Raw genomic sequence first — 23239 nt, 5'->3', positions numbered from 1 at the left:
ATGCTTCTCAGAATCGATTGCGCCGGGATTCTTAAGCTTCGTAATGCCGACATCGAGCTGCGAAAAGGAGAGACCGACATCGGGCGGAAAAACACACGTGTTCGGCTGGTTTTCCGTGTTCATGTTCCCCAGCAAGGAGGCCAACATGTGTCTCTGCAAGTTGCTTCGCATCCCATCGAATGCTGTGAGTAACATTAGTCTCCAAAGTGGTGAAATCAGAATGAAATCAAAGCTAATTTCTTTCTTGGTGGCTTCAACGCTGAAGGACCTGACAGGTTTCGCGGCTGGATGTTGTAATATCAAGTATTTGAACACTTTGTGTGAATATTTGTCACGCTCTTATCAGATATCAGGTGGTTTTGAGTTGCATGAAATTCTGCCGCCATGTCTGGTTGCTCTGCTTCCTCCTCCGTTGGGTTCCGTTTGATGCAAACCAAGGTAAACTGTGCAAAAGAGGAATGAATTTAAAATGAGCCTGATAAATTACAGCTCCCCAACCCCCTGTTTCTCTAATAGGAAGTTAAATCTCTTGTGCCAGACACTGAGATATTGCAGACATATCTCAGCCAGTTCTCAGGTAACACGCTGTATTATTTAAGAGTTTATGCTTCAGTAATTCAGATTACAGCACGTCGCACATCTGTCCAAAGGTCACTCGTATTTGTCTTAATCACAGTAGCTGTGGAGGATATTAAATCACTGATAAGTTTCACCAGTGCGTGTCCTTAATATCATGACGACAAACTTTATCACCATGTAAAACGGGATTTAATACTCCTTCAGCCTAAAGTAAATGAAGAGGGCGTTTAATAAGCCGGATCATCCTGTCTGTTTACATGGCGTAATGTTAATTTGGCTGAAGCAAATTAATTTCATCAAATTTTTCTAGTTAAAAGCCTCTTAATTCCAATAAAAATAAATAAAACATGAATTCCCTGAGCTAAATTATGATTGCTTCCTAATCTGTTGAATGACTTACATAAATAAATTATAGGCATACATAAATTCATAGTTTAAGATTATTAGTGTTATTGCTTGTATCATTTAATAACAATCCATCCCAAGCAGCAATCACAGCATTATATATATATATATATAAATAAATGTTGTTATATTTAATATATGTTTAATATATGTAAATATTAGAGGAGGTTAAGTGTCATTATATATTTGTTAATATATTATTATTTGTTTATAGTGTCATTATATATATATATATATATATATATATAATTGATTTTTTTAATACTAAAAAATCCAATATTCCAATATTTTTCATACATTTATGTGTACTTTTTCTTTATTAATCTTATAAACATGAGATTAAGTGTATTTTTGGGAAACATTTTATTGGTCACTGGACATTGGTCATCCAAAGTGACTTATTGATTGCAAAATTGATAAGTTGTGGAGCAAGGGGAAAATTGCAATAGGAGGTCTCAGTAAGTCTCTGCTTCATGGGCCTTTCTTACTAGGGTTCAAACCTGTGACATTTAATTCAATCCAAACATCTGCATTCTCTGTTTGACTCTACAGCCCAGAGGTCTGCCCACGAGCTGCCCATGGTAGAAAAGCAGGACATGGACGCCTGTTCGGTTCTCGGAGGCCAGCAGATGATTCTCACCGGCCAGAACTTCAGCGCAGATTCAAAGGTGCTCTTCATGGAGAAGACTCATGGTAAGTGCTTCAAGATTGGTTTTCAAAGATTACAGGTCCATATGGAATCTGCACATTTTTTTTTTTCACTTTTTCTGTGCAGATTTTGAGATATAATCACCCCAAGAAATAGTTTATTGCAATTGTCCCGCCTGTGTTAACATAATATGTATTGAAACAGGAAGTTGGGGCTGGACATACTGGATGTGTGTGGTTTGTTACTTGATTTTGCTAATCATGCTAATGCCTTGCTCAAGTCCTCCAAGTAGTAACTTCCCAGGAGGACTTACTGCTGGCGTAGTGCTTTTACTATTTCTGCTGTTTCTGTTTATTTTTGTTTTATATTTATTATTTTATATTATTATTATTATTAATTTATTTTTATTTTAAATATGGTAAAAAGTGTCAGACAGAACTGGGAGTACTACACTTTTTTTGTAGCTGAAAGCATTATCAATTCAGCCACTAAACTGAATGAACAAACAAGCTAATAAATTGCCTTTAGTTTACGTCAAAGCGAAACAACACTTGACGCTTTGTACTTTGAACTTAAGCACTGAAGCTACTTAATTCCTGTCAACTTCAATGCAGCCCATACGTGGTTGGGAAAGGAAATAAGGTTAGAAAAGAAACACAGATGGGCATTTTATTGAACAAAAACTTTGTTGTTTACATTTTAAGGAGTGTTTATCAGGGTTATTATAGTTAACTAAAACTGAAATTTAAAACTAAAATTAAAACCATAAGAAATTGTTACTTAAAAGAAAAAAACGTTAACTGAAAAAACAAGAAATATAAAAATCTTTTTTCAGCTAGCTACCAAAGCAACATTTCTCATTTTAGTTTGATAACTTGATGTACTAAAATAACAAAAACTAAAACTGAAATAAAAAGTAATTAAAACTTTATAGACGTGTAAAAAAAAAACTAAAAAGGACAAAAACAACAACAAAATTACTAAAATTGTAAATAAAATACAAATATAAATTAAAAACTAATTCTAAATATTCATAAAAACTAGTAGTAGTATCTCAAAATCTGCTAAAAGTGAATTTTGTTTTGTAATAAAAAAACTTTATAGACGTGTAAAAAAATTAAAAGGACAAAAACAACAAAATTACTAAAATTGTAAATAAAATAAAAATATAAATTAAAAACTAATTCTAAATATTCATAAAAACTAGTAGTAGTATCTCAAAATCTGCTAAAAGTGAATTTTGTTTTGTTATAAAAACTTTATAGACGTGTAAAAAAATTAAAAGGACAAAAACAACAAAATGATTAAAATTGTAAATAAAATAAAAATATAAATTAAAAACTAATTCTAAATATTCATAAAAACTATAGTAGTATCTCAAAATCTGCTAAAAGTGAATTTTGTTTTGTTATAAAAACTTTATAGACGTGTAAAAAAACTAAAAAGGACAAAAACAACAAAATTACTACAATTTTAAATAAAATAAAAATATAAATTAAAAACTAATTCTAAATATGAATAAAAACTAGTAGTAGTATCTCAAAATTTGCTAAAAGTGGATTTTGTCAATGTTTAGAAGTACACTTATACAGATGACCTCAAAGCGAACAAAACATTTTTGATTTCATGAGGTTTTTAATAACAGGTCTCGCCATTTTCTTTTCATGGAACAATTTATTTTTTTGTCATTTCCACTATTGCTTTTATAAGGCACCTGTTTTTGTGCTTTTTGTTTGTTTTCTGTGACTCACACTGAGAAGCAAACTATACGCTGACAATCTACCCATCAACAATTTGCACTATTTGCAGATAAGAGGCAAAGCGTCATTGTCCTTTCTTTGTTGTTGTTTCAGTGTGCGGGTGGCACTTCTGTTGAAGAGTGTGTCGCCTTTGTGTTCAGTGACAAACATGGGTAGAGTTGCTCTTGTGTGTTGTCTGGCTTATTTGATCAGACATTCATAGTGCACAAACAGTGTAATGCGAAATGGTTGTTTTGTCATTCTGTTTCCATATTCATGAGTCATTGTTTTATCTGAAACTAACAGAATAAATACTCGAACTGAACAGCTGCTAAAACATCATTGCAGACACACACAAACTCAAGGCTGAACTTTATGAATGACAGCGGACTGCAAAAGACCATTAGGCTTTCATTTGAATTGTGACCTTCTCTAATCTGTTTCATTCGCATTTACATGAAGTTTTAGATTTCTGATCTGAATACAGTGTCAGCTTTATGTACAAACACTGCAGCGGCGGATCTACGTCGATTCTTACCGGGTTCCAGTTTCACTGTCGTTATCAGATGGGTTTACCTGTTTTTCTAGTCTTTTTTTAGTCTACATTAACGTTGCATTTAATTAATTTCAAATGGGAGTTTTTTGTTTTTAGTTGACGAATGTAAGCTTTGAGGCCTGCAATATGCTAGTGCACTCTTAAGTTGACAAAATAAGCTTTTAACAGATACAAGCATCTTACAGTAATGATGACATCATCATACTCGGGGCATATATCATTTTTGACCAATTAACTGCTCTCTAAAATTTCCAGAAGCAAGTAGCATATCATCTGTAGACCATGCATTTAAAAACAATACCATATCTCTACAAATTCAAAATTAAGGCAAGACGCTACAGGCAAAAACATTGTTTTCATGCATTATTGGCGATCTGGCTTTGCATAACATAGATTAGTGGAACAAATACATCTAAAATACACTTTAAAGTATTTTTTTCTTGCACTTTGTCTATTACAAAACATATCTTTAAAGGCAGTTTTTTTCTCCACTTCAGTAGTACTTATTTACAACTTAAGTTGTATTTTTATCTATATTCTGAAGGTTTTTAGAGAGGGATTTCTTCATATTATATCATTTGCCTGATTTTAGACAACACGTTATTCCTAAAGAAAAAAAATTTGTGAAAATATATAAAAACAGATATCCAAAATCCTCTCTGTAAAAACCTTTAACTCTAATATGTCACCAAAATGAAACATGCATTTTGAACCAGTGTCCAGATTTCAGTTCTGGAAACGTATGCAAATTAGTACATATTTAATTAGATAATTCATTTGCATGTTTAAACATAATATTTAAATATGCAAAATTGCAATATGCAAAAAAAAATATATATAATAATCTTAATGAAATCTTTTTTTTTAATTTTTTTTATCCTATTCACCTGCGGTGCCTTTTCTTCATCCCAACCATTTAAATGTTAACCATTTCCCATTTCCCAACTTGTTTATCCATTAATATCTATCACTAACAGAACAACTTCTGTTCCTGGTATTACTGTGAACATTTTATCAGTACAAAAAAAAAAGCTTAATTGTTGTAATATTACCTTACTCTGCCTCTAATTAGTTTCCATTTAGCTTCTATACATTTTCTTTCCCCAGTCTGTACAGTGATTTCCACTACAGTGTTTAGGAAATGCATCACATTATTGAATTAAAATGTGTTGCAAATGCCATTCTGTATTGATTTTAATCAGATCTTGAAGAATTTAGTGTCCTTAAAGACTAGAAGGTCTCATAAGAAGAGCATTTAGTGTATGAAATGTGTGTTTAGAGGTTGTTACGGTGTTGGTGGCAGAGCCTTTTGCCTGCAGGTGTCATTGTTATGGCACTCCCACACACTGTGCTCTTTCATGCATGCTAAACGGCAGATGGATTGTGTGTGTGTGTGTGTGTGTGTGTGTGTGTGTGTGTGCGCGCGCTATGACTACTTGCTCTTATTGACGCTGGTTTTTTGCCTCAGACAGGTGGCACCTGGCAGTTTTGCTTGCAAATAAAATCCAGTCACAGCTGTGTGATTAGAAAGTGCTCCTTCAACCTTCAAAGTTCCCATTTTTGTATTTTTTTTGCTTTTTTTTTTGGCCCATTGTGTTCACATTTGCTTCACTACTGCTGTTTACATTCTGTTTTATTGATGTACGCAATGTGTCGTCTGCTTTTTGCTTGTTTTGGTAGGATGCAAAATTCTGTTTATTGATCTTTTAGGTGTAGTCGCCTGGTAGAAGCCAGTGTGTTTAGTCTGTCAGAAAAGAGTTGTGACTCATCAAGTGCTCTTTTAGGTAACTTTTTGATGTTGATTTTCAAGGGTTAGCCCCTCTCTCTCCGTAACTAAAACATTCCCTTTTTTCTAAATATACAGTGTGCTCACAAAGTATTTAAACACTTAAAGGTCATATGTGTAATTGACAGGAGGGTGAGAATGGTCAGATTTATTCAAGATCCTCTCTCTGTTTATTTTAACATACCGACGAACATGACACAGCGACAGTTTTACATTAAAAGATTCTAGGTTTTTTAATTTATTTCTATTAAATATTAAAGTGAAAGATTTTACATAGCTTTGTAATGTTGTAAAATTAATGTTATATATTTATATAATAATATATTGTATATATATATAATTTTTCCATGATATAGCAGTTGGTGCTGATATGACATTAAAAAATATTATATTTATTTATAAAAATAATAATGATAACAATGATTTTAAATGAGTTTTTTTTCTATTAAATATTAAACTGAAAGATTTTTTACATAGATTTGTAATGTTGTAAGAAGTTAATTTTATATATTTAGAATATATTATTATTTTAAATGTAATATATTTTTATTATAATGTATTTAACTATAATATGTTTTATTTTTGCCTTTGATATAACGGTTGGTGCTGATTATGGCATTAAAAATATAATATATTTTTATTTATTAAAAATAATACAATTATTTTTAATTATATAGCTATGATTTTACAATGCCAGTGCTGCAGAAATTATACACTTAAACTTTGCTTTAGATGACAAAATGTCAAAACAAAAAGGTAGCACAAGCACTCTTTTTCAAGCAGAACATTGCTTTAAAAGAAGTCTGTTAGGTTTTGAATTATAAAACAATTTTTAAAATGAAAAATATTCCTCCTACAACATTTATTTTCAGATGCCTCTTGCTTTGAATTTTTTGTTATATAATGCAATGACATTCGTACGTTCAATTTTAAGAGTTTCTACAACAAATACAGTCCAAATATTTTTGGCACCATTGTATGTGATTGCCATTTGCATTTCTACTCTAAAAGTGAAAAAGAAGAATAGAAACAAGTATTGCTTTTGTTGTGGAGGGTTTCCCATTTTGACAGAGCGTTCTGAACAGTTATGACTGTGAAATCCCTCTGAAATGGAAGACAGCTGTCTTTGGCTGGAATTTTGTTGGCTCTTGCCGATTTCGCTCTGTACGCCGAGCTGGGCTTCCACTCTTAAAGCTTCTACGGCTAATTATAAGAAAAAGTAATAAAACAAACCCATGGGATCCTGAACAAGGAGCTTTGGAACAAACTGCAAACAAACAGAATGGCCAAGGACGAAGCACTCATCACCTGTCGCGGGTGAAACGGAGCAGTTTGATCATAAAGCAGTTTTAAGACATTGTCCTGGCACTGCTAGTGGAATCCCCCTCACTAGTGCTGACTCATTTGATCCGCACGTCTCTCATTTGCAGCCCAACGAGGGGTTTCCCACATGCTGCTGTGATACGGAGCAAAATCGTTCCTGGTTTAGTGACTAATTCGGTAGGAATGCTATTTTCTGTTCTGGTTTAAAAGATATATTTTTTTGGTGAATGTTGTTTACTTTCTATTACTATGGTTTTTGGATTTTGTGTATAAATTCAAGCATGGAAGACAGAATGCAACGTGTGCTGTTATGTAATTCCTTTGAAAAAGATCCTTGGGATTAGGGATGCACAACTCAGATCATTTGGTCATAGATAAGGTTGATGAGAGAGCTTTGAGTTCATACTGAGATCTCGGACTTTTGATTGGGTACAAATCTCTGGGATCTTTTACTTTTGATTGCAAACTTTGCCAATTTGAGCATGTAGTGTTTTTTTGACTGTCGTTAGGTCAGTAGTGATTTCTAAAGAAATGGGTAGAAATGTGTGTATAAATTCAAACACTGAAGACCGAATGCAATGTGAGCTATTATGTAATTACTCTTTTACTCTTGGGATAGGGATGCACAGTGCAGACCATTTGGTCTTACATAAAGTTAATGAGAAAGGTTTGTGTTCATACTGAGAACTCAGATTTTTGTCTGCAGACTTCGCCAATCTGAGCGTGTGTTGTGAGGTCAGCATTAATGTCTCAGGAAGTGGGTGTGGGGTAGAACTGTGGGTAGAAATGGGTAGAAATGTAACTGACTTGTGCCGCATGCAATCTCTATAGTATGGGAACCAGTCTGTAGGCGAGGAATTAAGTAAGAAACCTATGATCTATGGATATGACAGATGAACTCATCACCCACTTTACCTGTCAAAACAGAGTTGAGTCATTAAGAACGTAAGGGGAAGAAGCAATGTGTGCCAATGAGAAAGGTCAAAATATTGTAATCATAAAGCCAGTTGGCTAAACCTGGATTTTCCCAAACAACTGAGGAAAGAACTTTGACGCAAAGCATGTGTGATGCAAGACTGTTTGTCTCACAAATAATGAGATAGATAGACAGACAGAGAGACAGACAGACAGATAGATAGATAGATAGATAGATAGATCTAATCTCAGCTTTAATTGGCAACCCAATTTGAACTAAATTAATCAACAATCTTTCTATTTCCAGATGGACAGCAAATTTGGGAATTGGAAGCCACAGTTGACAAAGACAAAAGTCAGGCAGTAAGTCCAACGCCTGTATTACATTTATAACTGTACTTTCTGAAGGTCTATATTCAGTGCTTTTCTTGTATACCATCTATACTGTAGATGCGCCATATAAAAATTCTCTCATTCACAGAGCATGCTGTTCATTGAAGTGCCTCCATATAGAGACCCATCCATTTGCAATCCTGCCAAAGTCAACTTTTATGTAATAAATGGGAAACGGAAGCGCAGTCAACCGCAACATTTCACCTACACGCCTCTACCAGGTGTGCAGAGTCTTTTTGCTCTTGCTCTCTTAAGGCGGTTAGGGGTATTATTTATTGTACTTGTAATATTTTTTATATGTGTATGACTTCAGTTTGCATTTAGTATATTGAATATTATTTAACTTTTACATGATATGAATGTTAAAGGGATAGTTCAACCAAAAATGAAAATTCTGTCGTTATTTACTCACCCTCATGTCGTTCCGAACCCGTAAGGCCTTCGTTCATCTTCAGAACACAAATTAAGATATTTGATGAAATCCAAGAGCTTTCTGACCCTGCATAGACAGCAACACAACTGAAATGTTTTATGGCCCAGAAAGGTAGTAAGGACATCGTTAAAATAGTCATTGTTAAAATAAGCAGAGGAATGCACACGCATACATTGTGGCACTCTCGTGAATGGCAGTGGAGACTGACCTGGAAGAGAAGAAATCGTTGAATAAAGTTGTTATTTTTGTTTTCTTTGTGCACAAAAAGTATTCTCGTAGTTTCATAACATTACGGTTGAATCACTGATGTCACATGGACTATTTTAATGATGTCCTTACTACCTTTCTGTGCCATAAAACGTTTCAGTTGCATTGCTGTCTATGCAGGGTCAGAAAGCTCTTAGATTTCATCAAAAATATCTTAATTTGTGTCTTGAAGATGAACGAAGGCCTTACAGGTTTGGAACAATGTGAGGGTGGGTAATTAATGACAGAATTTTCATTTTGGGTGAATATCCCTTTAAGTCCACATTCAGAATTGATAAGTACACTTTGCGCAGCTTCTGTCGAATCGCGATCTCGATTCCATTTCGATTTATCGTACAGCCCTACTTTGAATACTCTATAGTTATTCTCTCATTTTACTTTCCCAGTTCCGTCTATTAAGACAGAGCCAGTGGATGAATATGAATCTGGTCGGATGGGTTATTCCATGTCGCAGATGCTGGGGGTGTCTCCCCAGCAGTACTATAACCCTCGAGGGGTCATCACCCCAGAGAGCAGCCTGGTTCCTGGCCTTGTCCCCTGTCAGCAGGCCCGCCTGGGTGTCTCCCCTCCGGACCACCGATTTCAGCAGCAGAGCCCAGCCATAATGTACTCCCGTCCTGGAAAGAGCTTGTCAAGCAGTCCTATTTACTCTCAGACGGGTGCTACTATGATCCCAGACTCCCATCGATCAGTTCTGGTCCACACGGGTTCCCCAGCCCAGTCTACTCACCTGGCTGGCCAGCATCTTTCCAACCAGCATCCCTCAATCATCCAGTTCTCTCCCACCAACCACCACCTGCTCAGAGGAGGAGATCCTCCCACACCACCACCCCCAGAACATCAGCACATCATTTATTGTGAGGGCTACAATCAGCACAGTCCTCAAGCCACAGGGGCAAACCGTTCACCAGAACCAGCCCAGGCACCTCAGCATCCTCAGAATTACCCCACAGTCATCCAACAACAGCCCTTCCTCCAGAGAGTGGCCAAAGACAGGTCACCTCCCGTCCAAGGTGAGCCCCAGAGAGGTTCCTCGACGGAAGAACAGAGAACCAGCGTTCCTGGACGAGTCACAGTCAAGCAAGAGAACTTGGACCAGGCCTACCTTGATGATGGTGAGTAGCTACAGGTTGACCAACTGCTCTTCTGATGGTTCCTAGTAGGCATTCGTAGTTGTATACTGGTTGGGAAACTTTGGAAACTGATTCTTACATAGTGTGTCAATCTACACAGTGGCTCAGAAGCATCAAGAGACACATGCTTTCAAATTGTCTGTAAAAATATGTGGTCACAGGAATGCATTGTCAGGAGCCATTCTGTCACATTCTTTGACAGACAGCATGCTAATGCACCATTAGAAATGACCCTGTCTGCTTTTAGACAATAGCAGGAAGAGTGCTTGTCAAGTCCATCTCTTGTTGTCTTAACATTTAGTTTTTAATTTTCTCACACGTATGACTCAAGGACAGTGAGACACTAGTAATAATGTGTATTATATAAAGTGGAATGAATGAAAGATCTATTTTGTACCACTGGCTTCGAAGAATATACTTTCCATTACTCCGTAAGAATGAAATGGGAATGAATTAGCTAGAATGAGTTGGATGGATACGGCTGCACGTTTCCTTACACACACCCTCTGTTTTGTTTTTCAATTGTGTCAAAAAAAATACTTAGAAAATGGCCAAACCACGATGTGGCAGAATACTGGCAAGGGAAGGCGTACGATTCCAGTGTCACTTCTGTAAGGCAATTTGGGAATTCAGGGGGTCTTGTGGTACATTATGTCTCATGCAGGGGGTTCCTGACAAGGAAATGGGTGCTTTTTCACCCTCACAAATAAAAAAAGGAAAAGAAAACTGCACAGCTCCAAAACTTCTTGGACATGTTGACAGTGTTATGATTCGCAAAACAAGTGCCATGGCAACCCATTGTCAAACAGTGGAATGGCCTGCTTGGGAGAGCTAGGGAAAGACTTTTTGTTTGTTATACTTGGCCAGGGCTTCCTCTTGGCCCTGCGCCCCCCAATGCTGCGGGGGGAACCCACGAGAGGATTTGCTTTTTTTCCACAGGTCGCACTCTTGCCAATCTGGAGGATAGAACTCTTATTTGCAGCTGCTGCACTTATCCAGAAAGGCAGCCTGATCTGAATAAGATAGTGATGGGTGGGAGTCCGCAGGAAAGGGAAAGGGCCATGTTGGATGGAAAAACTGAAGCGGATGGGTCCGGGAGCCAAAGATGGAATTAACATTTCTGGTAGCCTCATTAGAGTTTAACACCACTCTGGTAAACCCATAAAGGTGCTGGCGAATTCCCTCATTAAGGCCCCTTAAAGCAAGACAGAAACTGCTGAGATTTGTAAACATCTCAGGGAATAACAGTGGCCACACAGAATACACTGCTCTTGCAACAATTTGGAGCGGTAAAGTGACGAAAGCGCAAGGCTGGTAACTAGGAAGTTACCACTTTACCACTCCAACCCAAAATAGTTGGAAATGCTGAATCTCACAAGGTGCGAGGCAGCTGTTTTTGTCATTCTACTCATGAGTAAGGCTGTTAACCTCGAGTTGCAACTGTGGGATTGACCCTGCAACAAGTCACTTTAGCTTAGTGGATTCAGCATGGTCTTTATAGTCAAGCTGGTTGGCCTAATTATAAACCAGTCTAAACTAGTTGGTTAAGCTAGTTAAGAAGCCTGGTGGCTTCAGTTTTACTTTGAAAAAGTGATTCCGGTAGTACAGACAAAGTCCAGGTCACTGAGAGCAGGAAGGATGACTACCACAAAAAGTCCCTGTTGCTTCTGCTTGCAGAGGTGTCAAGGTGTAGTGATCCACCCACTAACATCTCACCGTTTGATGTCTGCCAAGACCTTCACACACAACCGGTTGTAATATGACTCATGCAGATACATCTGTCTCACTCAGAATTTTGATGGTGGCTTTTGAAGGGGTATCAGGGTTTCTGTGGTTGGCTTTCTGTATAGAAACTGTACCTTCATCTATTTCATTATGAACATGCATGTTTTGCATTTCTTAATAGCAAGAAAAGGAAGCTAAGTACATCTTTTGTGTCAATTCTAGAGTTTTCATAACCAACGGCTTCATTACAAGCTTAACCAGCAAGGCTTGTTCATCTTATCAGTGGTGGTCCACCAGCTTGCCCAATTAGATTGTTACCAGCCTGGCTCGCATAGAAATGCACGCTAGTGCAAACTGGTCTTTTTTTGGCAAGGTAGTAATGTTCTTTTTTCTAGTTTTCCTTGACTGTACACCTTTGATTTTTGCTCATCTCCTCATTGGCCATTAACAAGTGTTACCCTTGATATAAACAGCCAAACTGGCCTAGAGTTTTTCCATTGCTTGCCAATCTTCCAGTGCTCAACTGGCTCGACTTAGGCTTCCCAGGCTGGAACCGAAGCCTGAGGCAACAGAGTTTTTTTTTTTTTTTTGGCTAGGTAGTAATGTTCTTTTTCTAGTATTCCTTGACTGTACACCTTTGATTTTAGCTCATCTCCACACTGGCCATTAACAAGTGTTATAAACTGCCAAACTGGCCTAGAGTTTTCAGCGTACAATGTTGGCCAATCTTCCAGTGCTCAACTGGCTCAACTTAGGCTTCCCAGGCTGGAACCAAAGCCTGAGGCAACAGAGTTGAAGTTTTTCCAGCTGGAGAGAGCAGCAGGAATAATTTAGATAGAGCACGTAAGCCGTGCACATTAGTTTCAGATCACTTGCATCCAGTTTTGGACCACGTGTGTGCCAAGCCATTGGATTTCTGGCTGTGAAAGCGGGGTCCTGATAAGATGTAGCTTTGTTCTTTAAAAGTGGTGTTCGAAATAAGCAGCATCTGTAGTTTGTAGAGTTGAACATGGCACTGAAGGCAAAGTTAAAAGAGAAGTAGTTCTCAATAGTTTGGCTTTTGGTTTTGCTTTTTCTAAACTGGTCTGTTTTGGAGGGCAAACAGTCAGACCTGTGGTGTAGACTCTTCCTGTCCTTTACGCATACACTGTTGCTTTATTATTTGCTTAGCGCTAGCCAGTACACACACACACACACATACACACACACTTGTAGATCATGTGCTGTATGTCTGTTCACATTTTTTCAACATTCATCACATTTCTTGCTCTGCTGTGTAGACTTTAGTCAGGGTTGGCCATATTTTGGCACCATTTTTTTGTCCCCAGAAAGACAAATTTTCAGTGTTGCATTACATAAACGAATGACACCTAGATACTCTATATGGCATATACTGTGACTTAAGGTCCTTACACATACAGTATACCTAAATCCTCAATACAGGATGTCCTGTCATTTTTTCTGTTGTTGTAGGGACTTTCCATTGTCTTCTATTGCTTTAATAATGAGAAAATAATTTTGATCACCTAACCCTAACACAAACGTGTGCATTTTTACATTTCGTTAAGATTCTTTACGCCATTTTCCTCATAGTGACTGGTCCCCCCAATATAGTGGATTACATACTTTTTGAGACATTTGGTCCCCACAATGTTGGCAAAACCTGATCCACATACACATGCAGTTCTGGTCCACCTGAAGACGTACCTTATATAAAGCTAATAGCAATGACTACAGCCTAACCCTACACCTAAAAGAAAACCTTTCACATTTTTTGTCCCCAGGTATAGCTAAGTATATGCACGCACACACACACATAGTGGAGACGTGAGTCATCTACTATGCTCTGTCTTGCCCTCCACCGTTGGTTTGTAAACAAGCTTTCTGATTGGCCGAGGTCTCTCCAGCCAGACACTCATCTATTATACCGCCCAGTCTGTACACTTCCTTTACAGCTCTAAACCCATCAGTGTGTGCCAACCCTTCATTACTTTCCCTATAAACCCTCTGTCCTGTATATTGCATATGGACAGCAAGCATACTTCATCTTGGGGCTTGTTTAGAAGATAAGTGTTATTATGTTTGTAAGTGATCTGATTTTAGATCGTTTTGGGGATTTTTCTTTCGGGTCATTACAAAACCACCTAGCAACCACCCTAACAACCATGTAGTGACGTGCTAAAAGCCACATCAGCAAGTTTTGCTCAAAACGTCCAGCTTCCCTACTGTTGAGAGTTTCTTTTAAGCTGTTATATAGTAGGATGACTGCAGGGCCTCGTATTCAGTTTTGCTGAAGCACCTCAGCATCCCACTGCTACCAGTTTATTCCTCTCTCATCTGTTCTTCGTTAGTCTCGGAGGGAAAAACAGATGTCATCCACGTCGAGCTCCCATAATTAGGGTTGTATGATTAAAACCGCAAAGCTTTCTTGATTGCGCTGTTATAGATTCTATTGAAATAAAACTTTTAATTTGAGCCTGATAACAGTAATTACACATTTCTTGAATAATGCATTTTAGTATTGTTTATAAAAAATACGTATTTTTTTATTTTAAAGGGCTGTTCAGTGATTCAAGATGATTCATTGGCCTTTATTGAGTCTGAGCTTGCCTAAACTTTTCATGCTGTATTTAAGGTGTTTATTTTCAGTTTAGACTTTTATATCTGTCATTGTGCTTCTTGCACCATCAAAGCTTCAAATAGGGAAATCAGTTGAACATTAAGTTCCTTCTCCTCTAATGCAAGCTTTGACCACAACAAACGCTGTTTGTCAAAATCTTTCAGTGTTTCATCTAATTCTTGGCTGGCTGATGTTTTTCGATTGCATACATTTTTTCAAAACCTGTGCATATTTACCATTGCACTATATAGAGCTACAGAGCACTTGCTGGTTGCATGTTTGCTACTATGTAATATTGCATTATTCATTGCTAATAACAGAATGCAACTTGCTTTATTGGGCTTCATTATTCATTTTATGCTAAATATTTAGACTGGCCATCAATAAGTTAGTCACAAACATATGGCTCAAGAGAATCTATACGCTCCACCTGTAATTCCAGCACATCCATCATAACAAACAGCATGGCACTGCATGTTGTGGCAGTGATGATTTGTGCTCTGGGTTTCCAGGTCGTAGTGTCTCGTCCTAATAGTATACAGCACTGAGGATGTGGCCAATCAGTTTTTAAACCAAAGTCTGCATGACGGTGTGCAGTTCACCTGCTGAATAAGTGAAAGGTAAACGGTGGCTATATAACAAAATGGAATCCTAAACCAACATATTTTATTTATACCATAAATACCCAATTTGTTTGGACATGGTACCATGGTAATACAACCCCAATTCCAGAGAAGTTGGGACGTTTTGTAAAAATGCAATAAAATCAAGAATCTGGGATTTGTTCATTCTCTTGAACTTTTATTTAATTGACAAAAGTACAAAGAAAACATTTCCAAAGTTTTTTCTGACCAACGTAAATATATTTTGTAAATATGAACAAATTTTGATTTTGATGGCTGCAACACACTCCAAAAAAGTTGGGACAGAGGCACGTTTAACGCTGTGTCACATCAACTTTCCTTTTAATTACAATGTTTCATTGTTTGGGAATTGGATACTAATTGTTAAAGTTTTGCAAGCAAAATTTTTGTCCAGTCTCTCTTGAAACAAGGCTTCAGAAGCTTAGCAGACTGTGATTGTCGTTGTCTGATTCTCCTTTTCATGACTGGTCATACATTTTCAATAGGAGTCAGATCTGGACTGCAGGCAGGCCAGTCTAACACATTCACTCTATGAAACCACACTATTGTAGTACACGCAGAAAGAGAGCTGGCATTGTCTTGATCTAATAACCATGGACTTCCCATTTCATAATGAGCCATACATTTCAATAGGAGTCTGATCTGGACTGCAGGTAGGCCAGTCTACCACATTCACTCTGTCTCTACGAAACCACGCTGTTGTAGCACATGCAGAATGAGAGCTGTCATTGTCTTAATCTAATAACCATGGACTTCCCATGAAAGACATCATCTTGACGGCAGTATATTTCTCTGTACAACTCCAATATATGCCTCCATGTCAATGGTACCTTCACACATATGCAAGTCACCCATGCCGTTTGCACTGATGCACTCATATACCATGACAGATGTTTGCTTTTGCATCTGTCACTGATGAAAGTCTGCATGGTCCCTTTAGTCTTTGGGACTGAGAACTCGAAATCCATTTTTCCCAGAAACAAGTTGAAATGTGGACTCATCTGAGTACAGCACACCTTTCCACTGTCTTTTTGACTATCTGAGATGAGCTCTGGCCCAGAGAATCCGGCGGCATCTCTGCATAGAATTGATGTATAGCTTTCTCCTAGAGTAACAGAGTTTCAAGTTGCATTTCTTGATGCAGCAGCAGACTGTGTTAAGTGACAGCAGTTTTCTGAAGTACTCCTGAGCCCATGTGGCTATATTTAACACCGCAGAATGAGGAGGGCTCAAAGGTCAAGCACATTCAACTGAGGTTTCCTGCCTTGCTCTACATGTACTGTGATTTCTCTGGATGCCCTGAATCTTTTCACAATATTACGTGTGGTAGTTGGTGAAAGACCTAAATTCTTTGCGATTTTGCATTGCGGAATGTGATTTTTTATTTATTTGACACTTCTCTCATGAAATTTGGCACAAAGTGATGAGCCATGATCCAGCTTTGCTTGCAAAGACTGAGATGCTCCTTTCATACCCAAACATGATACCCTCGCCTATTACCAATTCACCTGCTTACTGTGAACTGTTTCAAAACAGATTAAAGTGGATATTCTATAACCTTTTCACTTTTATTTTGCATCTGTCCCAACTTTTTTGGAATGTGTAGCAGCCATCAAAATCAAAATTTGTTCATATTTACAAAATACATTTACGTTGGTCAGTGAAAACTTTGTAAATGTATTCTTTGTACTTTTGTCAATTAAATAAAAGGTAAAGAGAATGAACAAATCACAGATTATTAATTTTATTGCATTTTTACAAAACGTCCCAACTTCTCTGGAATTGGGGTTGTACTTTTGAACAGTACCATCCAATTATAATATCAATCTGTTCTTGGTCTACTACGTAATTGTACCATCAATCAGTGAATTCGTCATCATTTTGCTCTATGCTTAACTCAAACAGCATTGGAGGTGTTTTCCCATGTTCATTTGATTTGATCTTACCTGTGACCTTTGTTCATGTCTGAGATTTGGCTAGACTAGAGTTGGTGTGTGGTGGTGTAGTGATTGTGTTAACAGCCCCACGCGCCCTGCTGCTATTCTTAGAATGAAGAGGCATTAAAAGTTTCCATTTATGCCCCCTGTAAAAAGAGTAACAGCAGGAAGTAATGGCCAATGCAAAGGCTTCACTGAATCTGTTCTGTCAGATGATTCCCTTCCACCTAGTGCCCTAGTGCCACTTTTGAATAATAAATTATTAAAAAGTAATCTAAAAGTAATCAAAAAGTAGACTGATTATATCACCTAAAATGTGTAATGTAACGGATTACATTACTAACTGCAATTTTTGTCATGCAATTTTGAATTAATCTACCCAGCTCTGTATATCCATCATACGTTGTAATATAATTATACTACTACATATAATATCTGCTGTTTTTACATTCAAGTAAAATTCAAGTAAATTGGGACACTTTTTTTGCCATTTCATTTCAATGTCTAATATTTATCTGGAAATCTGGAAATATATATTTAATATGTTAATATTTAAATGTATAAATTAAAAATATTTATAATTACAAATATATTACAAGTACTTACAAATAATTACATGTATATTCTCATTTAAATACATATTAAATATGGAAACATATATTTAATATTAGCATATGTTAACATTAAATATAAAAATATGCTTATTTAAATATACATATAATTCTATCTATATTATTATATATTTATCTATATTATAAAATAATTTATTAAATGTATAACTATATATTTCAATTAAGTATGTATTTAATTATGAATAAATAGATATTTCATTATATTACATAACAAAAATAAATAAACATCTTTAGAGTTTTAAAGGGATAGTTCACCCCAAAATAAAAATTCTGTCATTAATTACTCACCCTCATGTCGTTCCAAACCCGTAAGACCGCCGTTCATCTTCGGAACACAAATTAAGATATTTCTGATGGAATCTGAGAGCTCTCTGACCCTGCATAGACAGCAAGGATCCTTACACGATCAAGGTCCAGAAACATAGCAAGGAGATCGGTAAAAAATTCCATGTGACATCAGGGGTTCAACCGTAATTATTTAAATTACGTAAAAAACGAAGCTACGAGAATACTTTGTGTGCAAAAAAAAAAAAAGACTTTATTCAACAATTTGTCTCCTCGTCACCCTGGCGCCATTTTGGAGAATATCCACTGAACGTAAACAGTGTATGCTGTTCTGTGTCAGCTGCGCCGCGCGGATACGTTGTTTTCGTTCAGATCAAAGCGTAAACGACGTAAACAGCGTACAGCATACGTTGTTTACGTTCAGTGGATACTCTCCAAAACAGCGCCAGGGTGACGCGGAGGAGACGAATTGTTGAATAAAGTCGTTATTTTTGTTTCTTTTGCGCACAAAAAAGTATTCTCGTAGCTTCGTAAAATTACGAAACTCCTTGCTACGTTTCTGGACCTTGATCGTGGTAATTACATTGCTGTCTATGGGAGGGTCAGAGAGCTCACGGGATGCATCAGAAATATCTTAATTTGTGTTTCGAAGATGAACAAAGGTCTTACGGGTTTGAAACGACATGAGGGTGAGTAATTAATGACAGAATTTTCATTTTTTGTACGTTTTTTTCTTCTTCTTTTGAACCCCACTCTGCAGTTGCACATTATGCAGTTCACTTGCACAAATGTTCAGTCCTTTCATTTTTAAACACGTTCTAATTTTCTGTCATTTCTGTAGTGAATGAGATCATAAGGAAGGATCTGACAGGAGTGCCTGGCAGGGGTCAGACATAGAGGAAAGCCCTGATCGGGAGTCATGCAGGACCCCTGGAGTGTCCTGCCTTCAACGCCACACGTGAGAGCAGCAGCAGCAATGCCTCGGCCCGGTCAAGCGTCACACATTTAACCAAACATCCATCTCAGTCAACTCCAGGAACAGCAGCGTGTTGATGTGCAAATGGTATTGAATTTCCCTGCTATTATTTGACTTTTGAAACTCATCCAATGTTGATCTCATATGTCAAAGTTGTCAGAGCCTTGAGCCTTCATAAACAGTTTGGATTGGACAGGTGGAGTTACGTCAATTTTTTCCTTTTTGTGGGTTTTTTATTCCATAGCCTTTTGACTCACATTAATGAACTCACTCAGATTAGTGTATTTCAAGCAATAGCCTCATCAACCACCTGTCATATTCCCCAAAACAAGAGGTTCGCACATACTTCTGAATGGAAAGTGGATAAATACATCACACCACTGCTAATGACTGATATACGAGTCTAAGAATAGGTTGTTTTGTATTAGGTGAACCATGTGTACATCAATCCAAATTTTTGAATGAAAAAGCCTTATTTTAAATTGTTATAAGCAAATGCACTGTTTGTGAAGGGAAAACTGTGTATGCACTTCTTGTCAACGAATTATATTTTATTTAAAGTATCTCAGCAAAATGAGATTTGTTTGTAATCATATAGATGTTGAGCAAATACAGCTAAAAAACCAATGAAGTGATATTTTCTTCTTTGTGATGTACATAGAAACTGTTTTAACATCTGTGCCTTTGCCTAAAGTGCTGTCGTTCTACCAAAACGTAGAACAAGCAAACCAAAAATTAATGGAAATGTACCTTGTCAAGTCAGAGCCCATAATGCCCTGCACTACATTTAGGTTCTGAAACGTCTTTGTGCCAAACTAAAACTGTATGGTTATCATATTTTATCATTGTTTATTTGTGCATGATATGACTTTACCAGTTCCATCTGTTCTACTTATGAATAGACAACACTTGAAATATTCAAGTCTTATGCCCCATGTTTAAATTTAGGTTAGCTGTATTACAGATCTTTCTCTTGGAGGATTTTATTAACCATAACTGCTTTGCTTTTATGATATGCATTTATATTTTGTGTGTAAATGTAAAACATTCAGTTTCTGTATTTATACTTAAAGTAGATACGGTCTGCATGTCTCTGTAACACACTGTCACATTCATTTTCTCATTTGAATACAAACTGACAAAAAGTGCATTTATTAAAGTAACAAACTAATCAAGAAGCATCAGCTTGTATTAAGAAAATATTTTTGGAAGCAATTCATGCCCACTTAAAAAAAAATGCATAAGCAATTATGCAGAGTATATTTTTCCATGTCTTTACCATTTTGGCTGAATAATTAAGAGAGGTATAAATTAATAATTCATTTGTAAGTATTATCTAAAATTTATTTTGGAACACACTGTAAAAAGAGTGATGCTAATGTTTCCGTGGAGCTGTTGTTTCAGTGTACAGTGGGCATAACAAAACAACTATATTCAGAATGTAAACCTTTTCTTTTTACTGTAAATAGATTGCCTCAAAAGTGTATAGACTGTTTCTATAATTTTTATTTTTTAGAATCAGATAGTCATAATAGGAAGAGAACATTTATATGAACTGAATCAGTTGTTCTGTTGACATTTAATATCTTATAACCAAGGCTCTGGGAATATATGAACTGCCAAAGCTTTTGCTGCGTAAAGACAAATTGCATTTAATTCTTTTTTTATATTAATGTAAGACTGTCAATGCCGAAAGAGAGACCAATTCTATTTTTTATTTCATTAGCTTTTCATGATCATATTAATGTTTTGGCTTAAGCATGTCTAACCTAATGTGTTTAGACATGTTCATGTTGTTTGTCAAATAAAGCTTACTAGCTGAGAACATGAGCAATAAACCTGAAAGCTTTAAAGAGATTCTCTTTGCTTGTGTGAATATTTATAAGATGTGATTCACTCAGTGTGGGATACTTCCTTCATCTTCAAGACTCTTCTTTCCCCGTCTTTGTTATTAAAATAAAGTCTATCTAAAAACATAAAGGCTACAATCAAATAATTAAGAACTTCTCAGAACATGGCGAAGAACGTTGACAGTGTTTTTTTAATGAATGAATCATTCTCGTTCACTGAGTCATAATTCTCATTCACTGATGTTTCCTTCTTTTGAAGCCAGTGAGCTGTAGTCTGTGATGAAACTGCGTTTGTGATGAAAACGCTTAGATTTGTAGATGCGCAAATGTTAGCTAATAAGGGCGCTTAGTAACTAAACAATTTAAAGGGGTCATATGATGCTTTTTTAAAGATCATTGTGTTAGAACGAGACGTTTTAGGGGGGCGTGGCAGAGTCTTAACTTTGATAAAGTATATCTCTTTGGTTTTGAGACTTTAGTCTTTGCAACTTCAGGGATCTTATCTATGCACAATCAGCTTGTAACACTCCAAAGAGAAAGGAAAACTTGAAATCGCATCATATGACCCCTTTAATGACTCGCTCACAGCAGATAGAAAAGACTCGAGTCGCTGAATCCACCTCTTGCTACCAATTGTGAAATCCAAACACCGCCGACTCAAGTCTCGAGTGACTTTATTAAACGACAGCAACACGATAAACGCAGTACTAGTTCAATTTATTCATAAGAATCAGGGGCGTCAGCCAGAAATCAGCTGAGGGGTACGCAAAGAGACTCTTTTTTTATACATAAATGAAGGCGTGAATGAAGGCCGATCTGAATCAAATGATTCACGAACCGGCTCCGAAGTTCCGTATGAATCTTCACGCTTGAAGTTCCGATCTGAATAATTTCGCGAACCCCCTCCGAAGATCCGATCTAAATCAAATGATTCGCCATACGCGCTTTGAAGTTCCGGTCTGAAGTACCGATCTGAATCAAAAGATTCACGAACCCGCTCCGAAGTTCCTATCTGAAACAAACATCACTATACGTGCTTCTTAAAATCATTAGCAATGTCGAAATTTGAAAATGAATGTTTTTTTTACCTGTTTTTTTGCTAGTGAAAAAATAATGTGTTTTTTGAACATTAAAGCATGTCAACATATTCTGTTACACCAAATACACAAAATAACGATCTTTAAAAAAAGCATCATATGACCCCTTTAAATGATCGAAGTCACGAGTTTGAATCAACCGGAGCGGTTCCAGCGTTAATGACTCGATCAGTTGAATCGGTTTGTCTGTTCCTCCGCCAGCCTTCGCGCCTTCAAGTTTCTATCAAGTTTTTACGACACTCGGTACTACTGGCTTAGCTCGCTAGTTTTATGAGATTAATTGAAATACACGAAACAAGTATGATGTTTACAAATCAAATATCCATATTTCCATTCCAAAGATAACTGCTTTCCACGTCGAAGACATCCAACACAAATCTACGAACATATTGAGGTGAGGTAACCGGCTAACTGTAGTGAAAACACTCCATTAATATGAGGAGCTGCATTTCAAAATACATGTTAGATGGAAACACTGTGCGTTATGATCGAGTTTGTAGCTTAATTAAGTATATTTTAAATAGTTTTGACCACTGCAATTCAGTTGGTGACAGTTCAATTGGTAATAAGTTGAAACCATTCAGTCGTCTCATACCATTGAAGTGAATGTTAAAGGGGTCATATGATGCTTTTTAAAGATCATTAATGTGTGTATTTGGTGTAACAGAATATGTTGACACTGACCCAGTGCATTGTGATTGGCCGAACACTGCAAGCACTCGTCTGAAATGTAACGGCCCTTACCATAATCGCGAGCTTAATTTTTCAAAATAAATGTAAAGACAGAACTAGAAAGGGGAACAGAGTCGCGTGACAGACACAGTGATGAAGCTGGTATGTGTTTGTGATGTGACCCCCTCTCTCTCTCTCTCTCTCGCTCTATCGCGCTCTCTCTCGCTCTCTCTCTCGCGCTCTCTCTCGCTCTATCGCTCTCTCTCTCTCGCTCTATCGCGCTCTTTCTCTCTCTATCTCGCTCTCTCTCTCGCTCTATCGCGAGTGCATTATTGGCATGACAAAAATGATACATTTGTATTGCCAAAGCAATTGCAGCTGGACTGCTTACAGATAGTAGTACACATATGTATTAAAAGAAAAAAAATAATAACAATAGTAATAATAATATATAAAAAGTATTAAGCATGTAGTGCAAAATGAATGACTAATGTATGTAAGTATATAAACTAGAAATAGAAATAAAATAAGGGATTAGACATATTTACAGAAGCAAAATATACATCTAAGTAATATAATACAGTAATATGGCATAATATAATTACATGTGCTGGAAACATCAG

General features: G+C 36.8%; 1 protein-coding gene across 1 annotated transcript in view; it reads left to right on the top strand.

Annotated features, from left to right (window-relative positions):
* nfatc2a (nuclear factor of activated T cells 2a) overlaps nucleotides 1–20833 on the top strand; it is a 33908-nt gene extending 13075 nt beyond the window's left edge. Inside the window, exons 5-10 of the mRNA XM_016454742.1 lie at nucleotides 12–184; nucleotides 1537–1677; nucleotides 8260–8315; nucleotides 8434–8566; nucleotides 9432–10160; nucleotides 18863–20833. Coding sequence (XP_016310228.1) covers nucleotides 12–184; nucleotides 1537–1677; nucleotides 8260–8315; nucleotides 8434–8566; nucleotides 9432–10160; nucleotides 18863–18918 — 1288 coding nt within the window. The 3' untranslated portion in view covers nucleotides 18919–20833. The remainder of the gene's footprint in view (nucleotides 1–11; nucleotides 185–1536; nucleotides 1678–8259; nucleotides 8316–8433; nucleotides 8567–9431; nucleotides 10161–18862) is intronic.
* Nucleotides 20834–23239: the final 2406 nt, after the last annotated feature.

The sequence above is a fragment of the Sinocyclocheilus anshuiensis genome, unplaced genomic scaffold, assembly GCF_001515605.1.
Source record: "Sinocyclocheilus anshuiensis isolate Anshui unplaced genomic scaffold, SAMN03320099.WGS_v1.1 scaffold67, whole genome shotgun sequence".
In the NCBI taxonomy this organism is placed as follows: Eukaryota; Metazoa; Chordata; class Actinopteri; order Cypriniformes; family Cyprinidae; genus Sinocyclocheilus; species Sinocyclocheilus anshuiensis.
The sequence above is the reverse complement of the archived record's forward strand: the minus strand, read 5'-3'. Positions and strand labels throughout refer to the sequence as shown.